At 36.9% G+C, this 13,292-nt stretch overlaps 1 protein-coding gene across 1 annotated transcript; it reads left to right on the top strand.

The window, feature by feature from the left end:
* Positions 1-10,062: 10,062 nt before the first annotated feature.
* LOC141695502 (uncharacterized) lies at positions 10,063-10,527 on the top strand. Its single transcript, XM_074499742.1, has one exon. It carries the CDS (start codon positions 10,063-10,065, stop codon positions 10,525-10,527), a length of 465 nt encoding a protein of 154 aa, XP_074355843.1.
* Positions 10,528-13,292: the final 2,765 nt, after the last annotated feature.

The following is a 13,292-nucleotide window of genomic DNA, read 5'->3' as shown; positions in this document are numbered from 1 at the left end:
CCCCTAACTTCACTTATCGTTCAAGTGATATTTATTTCGAATTATATAATGCAAATATACCTATCTTCACTTATTATTAAAGTGATACTACTATGAATCTTATTCGGCAAATATTTATGTCTTCACTTATCGTTAAAGTGATGATTATTCTGACTTTATTATTCAATTTCTATATTATTCTAAGTTCAGAATAGGTAAATGTTTTGACATTTCGCTACAAATTACTCTATACAGTAAAACTTTGATTTGAGATTAACGAATAACTAATTGTTCTAGTTATTTCGCCATCGGTTGTTGAGATAACTCGGGACCATGAGAAGTGGGGAGTTATATGGTTAAGGATGTCATTTGATTCGACTCCTTTGATTGAAAATTGTTTTTATGGATTCGATGGTAGCGTAAGAGGCCGCGGTGGGGTCCAGTATGAGCGATGTATTATAATTGATTATAATACCTCGCTAGGCCAATATGTGCCTTGGGTGCCCCGTTTGTTTAGTTAGATATGCTTCGGCATACCGGTGTTGCTCCGCGGCTAATCACCGGCGGCAACATACCGTCGTCCGAGGATTCTGATCCAAAACAAAAGAATTTATCAAAAATATTATTTATTATCAAAACTTATATCAGTTTTTGGATACCGTTCACATTTTGTTGTTTGGTTTTGCTCCTCAGATATATTGTTGTTTTGTTCTAAATCATAAGCTATATACTGCTTGCTGAGCATTTCTTTCACTCATACTTGTTTCATATCCTAATTCTTTCAGCTAGACCAGGACAAGCTTGAGTTCCAGGTCTGACCAGAAGTTGTGTGCTTGTAAATAGTTTGTTGTGGTTTCCAGGTAGACAGTTTGGAACGCTTAACTAGTCTAGAGGTTTGTAATAAAGTTTGAATAAATTATAAAACTAATTAGACTTATGGTTTGTAATAATAGTTGGTTTGTATTAGTGCCTGTTTCATACTATAACCTGTGATCGATCCAGTTGCATGCAAGGGGTCTTATTATTTATATTATTCCGCTGTGATTATTTTATTATGGTTTATTGGCTAGTGACCCCCAAATCTAGACCCCGGGTTTGGAGGGCATCACAGGTTGGTATCAAAGCTACAGGTTATAGTCACTGAAATAAGCTTAGGATTGTCATAGGTGAATCACAGGAAGATCACATAAGATAGGCACGTGTAGTTTAGCTCTTATAGGGTTAATTTTAGGTTATTGGGCTGAGTTATAGTTAAGTTGTTTAGGTTTCCTGTTTTGCGTTTAGCCTTAGGCCTTTGTGTTATTGCCTTGGTATTTTGTTGGTTTGAGATGGTAAGAAGTGTTGGAAGAGAGGTTGGAAGGTTGTGTTGCAACCCTATCCATTATTTGTTGGTTTATTTGAGATGTCGAGCAAGGGTTGAAAAAAAAGTTTGGATAATTCTTCATAAATTTTCTTTATGTTGTTATTCTTAAGATAATAAACAGGATTATGTGATAATCATGTCGCTTGTGTTAATATGGTAGCAAGTTTATGATATTTTAAGAAGAGATAATGCTTGAAAATTTTGATATGCTAAAGAATTGCTACATATTTGACACAAGGCTTGACAGATTATTATATAAGTTGCTTGTTTTCTTACCAGAATAATGGGTTCAAAAAGGAAGAGTAAGCTAGCAGAAGGTCAATTTCAGAATCCCAATCAGCAGAATTCCAACTATCCACCGCAGCCATATTGCAGAACTTGCAGAAGAAGGCACTTTGGGATTTGTAAGGCTAATATATCATGTTTTAAGTGCAATCAGAAAGGACACTATGCGAATAAATGTAAAAATCGAATGTCTGTCGAAAAGTCGAGAATTACATGTTACAAGTGTGGGAAGGTTGGACATCTTTACAGGAACTGCCATGTATCACCACAAATTAAATGACTAGCAGCTGGAAAGAAAGGTCAAGGTAATCAGTCTCAGAACCCGAATCAACCAAAGACTAATTGTCTATCAGTTCCAGATTATAGAGTGTGCGGTAAGAAGCATTATGGACCTTGTAAGGAAAACGCTATATGTTGCCAGTGTAACATGAAAGGACATCATGCTTATGAGTGCCGTAATCAGATGCCAGACGTTATATGTTTCCGATATAGGAAGATAGGGCATTATGTTAAAAACTGTAAGAAGCAAGCTCCAGGAACAGATGTGCCAACAACTGCAGGGCCATCATCTCAGATGATGCTAAGGAGTGAAGAACCATCAGCTCCACCCAAAACCGGGACATCCAATATTACCATGCCTGATGCTATTCAAAGTTCCGACATGGTTGCAGGTACGCTTCTAGTCAACTCTGTAGGTGCTAATGTTTTAATTGAGTCTAGAGCTACAAGGTCATTTATTCCTCAAAATTTTGTCGATAAATCGCATTACGAAGTTGAACTGTTAGAACAACCGTTAATGATAGGAATAGCTAATAAGAACCAAGTTTCCGTCAACCGAGTGTGCCCAAAGTGTGATATTGAGATAGGAAGACATCATTTTATGCCAACTTAATACCTTTTAAGTTGGGAGAATTTGATGTTATCTTAAGAATGTATTGGTTGTCAGAAAATAACTCTCAGATTGATTGTACGAATAGGAAAGTAAGACTTCAGACATTGGGCAGTAAGAAGAAGGTGGTATTTCGAGGAAATAAGCAAGAAAAGAAGTTCTTAACGATAGCTCAAGTGAATAAGTTATTGCGTCAGAATTGCGAGGCATATTTGGCCTATGATATAGACACCAGCAAGGAAGTTCCAGCACTAGAAGCGATTCCAGTTGTCAATGAATTTTCAGATGTCTTTCCAGACGATCTTCCAGGATTACCTCCCGACAGAGAAATTGAATTTACGATTGATCCAGCACCCGGAATAGAACCCGTTTCTAAAGCTCCGTACCGGATGACACCAGTGGAAATGAAAGAGTTAGCAACTTAGCTGCAAGATCTTTTGGAAAAAAAGAGTTATAAGACCCAGTGTATCCCCGAGGGGCGCACCGGTACTATTTGTCAAGAAGAAGGACGGGAGTATGCGACTGTGTATTGACTATCGAGAACTGAATAAGCTGACTATTAAAAACAAGTACCCGTTGTCGAGGATCGATAATTTGTTTGACCAATTGAGAGGCGCTGTATGGTTTTTTAAGACAGATTTAAGGTCTGGATATCATCAACTGAAGATCAAACCAGAAGATATTCCGAAGACCGCATTTAGAACCAGATATGGGCATTATGAGTTTCTAGTAATGGAATTTGGATTAACCAACGTACCAGCAGCTTTCATGGATCTGATGAATCGAGTATTCAAGAAGTATTTGGATAAATTCGTGATCGTGTTCATAGACGACATCTTGATCTATTCCAAAATAAAAGAGGAGCACGTAGAGCACTTGAGGATAGTTCTGGAGATACTGCGACATGAGAAATTGTACGCAAAGTTTTCCAAGTGTGAATTTTGGTTAAAAGAAGTACGATTTCTTGGGCACGTGATTAGCAATAAAGGAGTGGAAGTGGATCCAGCAAAGATTGAAGCCATAATCAACTGAGAGAGACCAAAGACACCAACGGAAGTACGAAGTTTCATGGGATTGACAGGTTACTACAGAAGATTCGTGCAAGATTTTGCAAAGATAGCTACGCCATTGACAAAGCTCACCAGGAAGAATCAGAAATTTGAATGGGATGAGAAGTGCGAGGAAAGTTTCCAAGAATTAAAGAATAGATTAGTATCTTCACCAGTACTAGTCTTGCTGGATGATCAAGGAAATTTTATGATCTACAGTGACGCGTCGTACAAAGGATTGGGATGTGTTTTGATGCAGCATGACAAGGTGATAGCCTACGCTTCAAGACAGTTGAAACCACATGAAGAGAAGTATCCAACTCATGATCTTGAATTAGCAGCTATAGTGTTTGCATTGAAGATTTGGAGGCAATATCTTTATGGGGAAAAGTGCGAGATCTACACGGACCACAAGAGTTTGAAGTATATTTTCACCCAGAAGGAATTAAACATGAGACAACAAAGATGGCTAGAACTAATCAAGGACTACGACTGTACCATCAACTATCATCCAGGTAAAGCCAATGTGGTGGCTGACGCTCTCAGCAGAAAAGAAAGGTTAAACATTATAATTTCATCCGAGGAATTGATCAAGGAATTTGAGAAGCTTGAAATAGAGATCAGTACCCCAAGTATGTCTGCAGATGTGTTGTGTGCAATGTCTTTTCAACCATCACTATTAGAGAAGATAAGTAGATGTCAGGAAGAAGTCATGGGCCATGAATGGGACAATTTGATAGGAGAAGAAATATAGACTCAAAAGGATGATAAAGGAATATTAAGATTTTCTTCCAGAATATGGATACCCAACGTCGCCGAACTGAAAGATGAAATTCTTCGAGACGCTCACAACTCCAGATATTCAATTCATCCCGGAAGTACGAAGATGTACAAAGACTTAAGAGAAAACTTTTGCTGTCCAAGTATGAAGAAAGAAATTACAGAATGGGTAAGTAAGTGTTATAGTTGGTAGCGAGTCAAAGTGGAGCATCAAAGGCCCAGTGGACTAATACAACCATTGGACATTCCAGAATGGAAGTGGGAACATATCACAATGGATTTTATAGTTGGATTACCGAGGACCAGGGCGAATCATGATGCTATTTGGGTTATTATCGACAGATTGACGAATTCAACGCATTTTCTTCCTATCAATGAGAGATTCTCACTGGATAAATTGGTTCGGTTATATCTTAAGGAAATTGTGACACGACATGGAGTTCCAGTATCCATAGTTTCAGACAGAGATCCTCGATTTGATTCAAGATTTTGGAGAAGTTTTCAAGATTGTCTCAGAACGAAACTGAACATGAGTACCGCGTATCCTCTGCAGACAGACGGTCAAAGTGAAAGGACGATTCAGACTATTGAAGATATGCTAAGGGTATGTGCACTAGATTTTGCAGGGAGTTGGGACGAACATTTTCCATTGGTTGAATTCTCATACAACAACAGTTATCATGCCAGTATTGGGATGCCGCCTTATGAAGCTTTGTACGGGAGATGATGCAGTTCTCCGATATGTTGGGAAGAAGTCGGTGAGAGGAAGATTTTGGGTCCCGAATTGATCCAGCAGACAAAAGAGAAGATAGAGCTCATTCGAAAAAGATTAATAACAGCTCAAGATCGTCAACGTAAATATGCTGATCCTGCCAGAAAGGATATGGAATTTGAAATTGGTGAAGCAGTGTTATGGAAGGTTTCCCCTTGGAAGGGTTTATCAATATTCAGGAAGAAAGGAAAGTTGAGTCCGCGTTATGTTGGCCCTTTTGAGATTTTGAGGCGTGTGGGAAAAGTTGCTTACGAGTTGGCATTACTACCTCACATGCAGCATATTCACAACGTGTTCCACGTGTCAATTTTGAAGCGTTATTTTCCTGATTCCAATCATATGATAGAATAGGAGCCAATTGAAATTCAACCAGATTTATCTTTTGTAGAGCAACCAGTGCAGATATTAGATAGGAAGGAAAGAGTGCTTAGGAATAAGTCTGTGTCTTTAGTGCGAGTCTTGTGGAGGAATCCCAAGGTTGAAGAGTCGACTTGGGAATTGGAAAGCGAAATGCGATCCAAGTATCCTCATTTGTTTTCTTAGGCTGATTCTGAGGACAGAATCCTGTTAAGGGGCGAAGAATGTAATATCTGGGAAAATTATGTGAATATTATGTGTTACATAAATAAATATTATGTATTTTATAAATTTAAAGTGATTATTGCCATGATATTAGATGTTGTAGCTGTTATGTGTGTTTTCGTCGGGCCATAAATTTTTTTCGATTGATTAATATACGTTTAAACTGCAATTATATGACTTTATCTGTAATCGGGATGCGTATTTATTAGCGTCTTTATTAAGATACATGTTTTATTTCAATTTATGCGCGTTTGAATATATTTTAGGTGTATTCTGGTTTTTCTGATAATTTAGGGATCGTTTCTGTTTTTCAAAAATCAACGGACCGGGACCCACCGAGACGTCAAACCCCACAAAATCCGTATTTTTATTTTTATACAATTATTCGTATTTAAAATACCCTTTATTTTTGTATTTTGGAATTATTCGTATTTTTTGGGGAATTTTGACATTAATTTTGTATTTTATCGTTTTTAAAATTATTCCCCGTAATTATTATTTTGGGGCCCTAATTATTATAATTAGGGGATAAAATGACCCTTAATTTATTTTGGGGTATAATTTCTGTGAAAATATAAATAGCTGAACTGGTTTTATTTATTTATTTTTATTCTATTAAAAATCAGAAAATTCAGAAAAACCAAGAACAGTTATTGGGGGTAAAATTCTGGGCAGCAACTTCAATCGTGATTTTTGATCGATTCTAGAAACCAAATTAGACGTTCTAGTAATCAAAATCTTCCTCTCGACGAGAGCTTTCTATTGGTATCAACATCTTGATCTGAGGTACAGTAAATTGAAAAGTCGATTTTTATATTTTTCTACTTAAAAATCATTTTTGTCTTTGGATGATTCTTGGTTGAGTTTGATGTTACCAGTAGCTTTAGAATGATGTTTATGATCAATTTATATATTTAGTTGCATCATTTTAGTTCCGAATTATTGAAACCGTGTTCTTCAGTTTTGGGTTTTTTTGATTCGATTTTTCCGATTGTTCTTGAATCTGAGTTAGAATTTGATGATGTAGTTAGTTTACAAATGATCCCAACTTTATTTTGATGCTTGTAACGTTGTTTTTGGTGGTGATTTGATCGAATTCGGATTTCCCGAATTGGTTCGCCGGAGGGGGGTTGATTTTGATCGAAAATAAGGTTTGGGTTGATGTTGAAGATCGCTGTTGTTAGAACCGAGTTACTGGAAGGATTTGGAGTCGATTAGAGGTAAAAATAACATCATTTGGAGTGGTTTTGAGGGCAGCCGGAGTCGATTTCCGGCGACCGGCACCGGCACCGTGTTCTGGGTTTTCCAGAATCCGATGGCCGTGTTCTTGGTCCACCGGTCACCGGCCCTTTCCCCTGCTGCCTTTGATCCGTTTTCCGGCTATTCCCTTTTCTGTTTTATGTTTTAAATTTAAATCAAAAATTCATTTTTCTGTTTTAAAAATCATTTATTTTAATTTCAAAAATCAATTACTTAATATTTATAATTCTAAAAGTTATTTTCTTAATTATTTTAAATTCCTAAAATTACTTTCTTTAATTATTTTCAAAAATACAATTTGGTTTAATTATTTATAATTCCTTTTAGTTAATTATTTATGAATTTAATTAATTGATTAAAAATAAATTAATCAATTAATTTTATTTATAAATAGTTAAATAAATGTAAATTATTTGTAATTAATTCAAATAATTTCTAAAAATTATTTTTAGGTTTTTAAAAATTATATTTTGGTATTTAAAAATCAATTAATTTTATTATTAATTGATTTATTCCCATTTATTTCATATTTTATTCATAATAATTAAACCGTTCGTCCGTTTAATACGAAACGAACGCGAATAGACTCAGAAAAATATTGCGCTTCTAATAAAAATACTTTTGAGTCCTAATTTCTTTTGTATTGCAATGATGTTTGATTTGTGTATCAGTTGGAGTCGGTATCTGATCGGTAAATATTATAATTGACGTGATTCTCATTCTGAACGCACTGAAGCATATCTTTTAATGATCTGACTTATGTGTTACATGAAATATGTGATTACGTGTTATACGAATACCATGATTACGTGCTATGTGATATGCATGCTATCTGTTTACAGTTTAAAATGCCATGCTTAGTTATAAATGATCGGGTAGATGTCAAGACGTATAGTTACGTCGATTAAATTGGGTTCTGTCCATTTAAGTTAGTTCTTTTATTTATAGAATCAAGTAGCAAGGAGTGTGGTCAAGTGTTAGACGGAGATAGTAGCCAACAACTATCAACAGAGTAATAGTAAGAAGTTGTTGAGCATACCAGGCAAGTACCCCTAACTTCACTTATCGTTCAAGTGATATTTATTTCGAATTATATAATGCAAATATACCTATCTTCACTTATTATTAAAGTGATACTACTATGAATCTTATTCGGCAAATATTTATGTCTTCACTTATCGTTAAAGTGATGATTATTCTGACTTTATTATTCAATTTCTATATTATTCTAAGTTCAGAATAGGTAAACGTTTTGACATTTCGCTACAAATTACTCTATACAGTAAAACTTTGATTTGAGATTAACGAATAACTAATTGTTCTAGTTATTTCGCCATCGGTTGTTGAGATAACTCGGGACCATGAGAAGTGGGGAGTTATATGGTTAAGGATGTCATTTGATTCGACTCCTTTGATTGAAAATTGTTTTTATGGATTCGATGGTAGCGTAAGAGGCCGCGGTGGGGTCCAGTATGAGCGATGTATTATAATTGATTATAATACCTCGCTAGGCCAATATGTGCCTTGGGTGCCCCGTTTGTTTAGTTAGATATGCTTCGGCATACCGGTGTTGCTCCGCGGCTAATCACCGGCGGCAACATACCGTCGTCCGAGGATTCTGATCCAAAACAAAAGAATTTATCAAAAATATTATTTATTATCAAAACTTATATCAGTTTTTGGATACCGTTCACATTTTGTTGTTTGGTTTTGCTCCTCAGATATATTGTTGTTTTGTTCTAAATCATAAGCTATATACTGCTTGCTGAGCATTTCTTTCACTCATACTTGTTTCATATCCTAATTCTTTCAGCTAGACCAGGACAAGCTTGAGTTCCAGGTCTGACCAGAAGTTGTGTGCTTATAAATAGTTTGTTGTGGTTTCCAGGTAGACAGTTTGGAACGCTTAACTAGTCTAGAGGTTTGTAATAAAGTTTGAATAAATTATAAAACTAATTAGACTTATGGTTTATAATAACAGTTGGTTTGTATTAGTGCCTGTTTCATACTATAACCTGTGATCGATCCAGTTGCATGCAAGGGGTCTTATTATTTATATTATTCCGCTGTGATTATTTTATTATGGTTTATTGGCTAGTGACCCCCAAATCTAGACCCCGGGTATGGAGGGCATCACAGGTTGGTATCAAAGCTACAGGTTATAGTCACTGAAACAAGCTTAGGATTGTTATAGGTGAATCACAGGAAGATCACATAAGATAGGCACGTGTAGTTTAGCTCTTATAGGGTTAATTTTAGGTTATTGGGCTGAGTTATAGTTAAGTTGTTTAGGTTTCCTGTTTTGCGTTTAGCCTTAGGCCTTTGTGTTATTGCCTTGGTATTTTGTTGGTTTGAGATGGTAAGAAGTGTTGGAAGAGAGGTTGGAAGGTTGTGTTGCAACCCTATCCATTATTTGTTGGTTTATTTGAGATGTCGAGCAAGGGTTGAAAAAAAAGTTTGGATAATTCTTCATAAATTTTCTTTGTGTTGTTATTCTTAAGATAATAAACAGGATTATGTGATAATCATGTCGCTTGTGTTAATATGGTAGCAAGTTTATGATATTTTAAGAAGAGATAATGCTTGAAAATTTTGATATGCTAAAGAATTGCTACATATTTGACACAAGGCTTGACAGATTATTATATAAGTTGCTTGTTTTCTTACCAGAATAATGGGTTCAAAAAGGAAGAGTAAGCTAGCAGAAGGTCAATTTCAGAATCCCAATCAGCAGAATTCCAACTATCCACCGCAGCCATATTGCAGAACTTGCAGAAGAAGGCACTTTGGGATTTGTAAGGCTAATATATCATGTTTTAAGTGCAATCAGAAAGGACACTATGCGAATAAATGTAAAAATCGAATGTCTGTCGAAAAGTCAAGAATTACATGTTACAAGTGTGGGAAGGTTGGACATCTTTACAGGAACTGCCATGTATCACCATAAATTAAATGACTAGCAGCTGGAAAGAAAGGTCAAGGTAATCAGTCTCAGAACCCGAATCAACCAAAGACTAATTGTCTATCAGTTCCAGATTATAGAGTGTGCGGTAAGAAGCATTATGGACCTTGTAAGGAAAACGCTATATGTTGCCAGTGTAACATGAAAGGACATCATGCTTATGAGTGCCGTAATCAGATGCCAGACGTTATATGTTTCCGATGTAGGAAGATAGGGCATTATGTTAAAAACTGTAAGAAGCAAGCTCCAGGAACAGATGTGCCAACAACTGCAGGGCCATCATCTCAGATGATGCTAAGGAGTGAAGAACCATCAGCTCCACCCAAAACCGGGACATCCAATATTACCATGCCTGATGCTATTCAAAGTTCCGACATGGTTGCAGGTACGCTTCTAGTCAACTCTGTAGGTGCTAATGTTTTAATTGAGTCTAGAGCTACAAGGTCATTTATTCCTCAAAATTTTGTCGATAAATCGCATTACGAAGTTGAATTGTTAGAACAACCGTTAATGATAGGAATAGCTAATAAGAACCAAGTTTCCGTCAACCGAGTGTGCCCAAAGTGTGATATTGAGATAGGAAGACATCATTTTATGCCAACTTAATACCTTTTAAGTTGGGAGAATTTGATGTTATCTTAAGAATGTATTGGTTGTCAGAAAATAACTCTCAGATTGATTGTACGAATAGGAAAGTAAGACTTCAGACATTGGGTAGTAAGAAGAAGGTGGTATTTCGAGGAAATAAGCAAGAAAAGAAGTTCTTAACGATAGCTCAAGTGAATAAGTTATTGCGTCAGAATTGCGAGGCATATTTGGCCTATGATATAGACACCAGCAAGGAAGTTCCAGCACTAGAAGCGATTCCAGTTGTCAACGAATTTTCAGATGTCTTTCCAGACGATCTTCCAGGATTACCTCCCGACAGAGAAATTGAATTTACGATTGATCCAGCACCCGGAATAGAACCCGTTTCTAAAGCTCCGTACCGGATGACACCAGTGGAAATGAAAGAGTTAGCAACTTACCTGCAAGATCTTTTGGAAAAAAAGAGTTATAAGACCCAGTGTATCCCCGAGGGGCGCACCGGTACTATTTGTTAAGAAGAAGGATGGGAGTATGCGACTGTGTATTGACTATCGAGAACTGAATAAGCTGACTATTAAAAACAAGTACCTGTTGCTGAGGATCGATAATTTGTTTGACCAATTGAGAGGCGCTGTATGGTTTTCTAAGACAGATTTAAGGTCTGGATATCATCAACTGAAGATCAAACCAGAAGACATTCCGAAGACCGCATTTAGAACCAGATATGGGCATTATGAGTTTCTAGTAATGGAATTTGGATTAACCAACGTACCAGCAGCTTTCATGGATCTGATGAATCGAGTATTCAAGAAGTATTTGGATAAATTCGTGATCGTGTTCATAGACGACATCTTGATCTATTCCAAAATAAAAGAGGAGCACGTAGAGCACTTGAGGATAGTTCTGGAGATACTGCGACATGAGAAATTGTACGCAAAGTTTTCGAAGTGTGAATTTTGGTTAAAAGAAGTATGATTTCTTGGGCACGTGATTAGCAATAAAGGAGTGGAAGTGGATCCAGCAAAGATTGAAGCCATAATCAACTGAGAGAGACCAAAGACACCAACAGAAGTACGAAGTTTCATGGGATTGACAGGTTACTACAGAAGATTCGTGCAAGATTTTGCAAAGATAGCTACGCCGTTGACAAAGCTCACCAGGAAGAATCAGAAATTTGAATGGGATGAGAAGTGCGAGGAAAGTTTCCAAGAATTAAAGAATAGATTAGTATCTTCACCAGTACTAGTCTTGCTGGATGATCAAGGAAATTTTATGATCTACAGTGACGCGTCGTACAAAGGATTGGGATGTGTTTTGATGCAGCATGACAAGGTGATAGCCTACGCTTCAAGACAGTTGAAACCACATGAAGAGAAGTATCCAACTCATGATCTTGAATTAGCAGCTATAGTGTTTGCATTGAAGATTTGGAGGCATTATCTTTATGGGGAAAAGTGCGAGATCTACACGGACCACAAGAGTTTGAAGTATATTTTCACCCAGAAGGAATTAAACATGAGACAACGAAGATGGCTAGAACTAATCAAGGACTACGACTGTACCATCAACTATCATCCAGGTAAAGCCAATGTGGTGGCTGACGCTCTCAGCAGAAAAGAAAGGTTAAACATGATAATTTCATCCGAGGAATTGATCAAGGAATTTGAGAAGCTTGAAATAGACATCAGTACCCCAAGTATGTCTGCAGATGTGTTGTGTGCAATGTCTTTTCAACCATCACTATTAGAGAAGATAAGTAGATGTCAGGAAGAAGTCATGGGCCATGAATGGGACAATTTGATAGGAGAAGAAATATAGACTCAAAAGGATGATAAAGGAATATTAAGATTTTCTTCCAGAATATGGATACCCAACGTCGCCGAACTGAAAGATGAAATTCTTCGAGACGCTCACAACTCCAGATATTCAATTCATCCCGGAAGTACGAAGATGTACAGAGACTTAAGAGAAAACTTTTGCTGTCCAAGTATGAAGAAAGAAATTACAGAATGGGTAAGTAAGTGTTATAGTTGGTAGCGAGTCAAAGTGGAGCATCAAAGGCCCAGTGGACTAATACAACCATTGGACATTCCAGAATGGAAGTGGGAACATATCACAATGGATTTTATAGTTGGATTACCGAGGACCAGGGCGAATAATGATGCTATTTGGGTTATTATCGACAGATTGACGAATTCAACGCATTTTCTTCCTATCAATGAGAGATTCTCACTGGATAAATTGGTTCGGTTATATCTTAAGGAAATTGTGACACGACATGGAGTTCCAGTATCCATAGTTTCAGACAGAGATCCTCGATTTGATTCAAGATTTTGGAGAAGTTTTCAAGATTGTCTCAGAACGAAACTGAACATGAGTACCGCGTATCCTCCGCAGACAGACGGTCAAAGTGAAAGGATGATTCAGAATATTGAAGATATGCTAAGGGTATGTGCACTAGATTTTGCAGGGAGTTGGGACGAACATTTTCCATTGGTTGAATTCTCATACAACAACAGTTATCATGCCAGTATTGGGATGCCGCCTTATGAAGCTTTGTACGGGAGATGATGCAGTTCTCCGATATGTTGGGAAGAAGTCGGTGAGAGGAAGATTTTGGGTCCCGAATTGATCCAGCAGACAAAAGAGAAGATAGAGCTCATTCGAAAAAGATTAATAACAGCTCAAGATCGTCAACGCAAATATGCTGATCCTGCCAGAAAGGATATGGAATTTGAAATTGGTAAAGCAGTGTTATGGAAGGTTTCCCCTTGGAAGGGTTT

Source organism: Apium graveolens, chromosome 11 (assembly GCF_009905375.1).
Source record: "Apium graveolens cultivar Ventura chromosome 11, ASM990537v1, whole genome shotgun sequence".
NCBI classification, from domain to species: domain Eukaryota; kingdom Viridiplantae; phylum Streptophyta; class Magnoliopsida; order Apiales; family Apiaceae; genus Apium; species Apium graveolens.
This window is presented reverse-complemented; position numbering and strand designations above follow the sequence as displayed.

What these genes read in the sequence shown, in the direction of transcription:
- LOC141695502 (XM_074499742.1), top strand. Translation starts at nt 10,063, where the DNA reads ATGAAAGGACATCATGCTTATGAGTGCCGTAATCAGATGCCAGACGTT.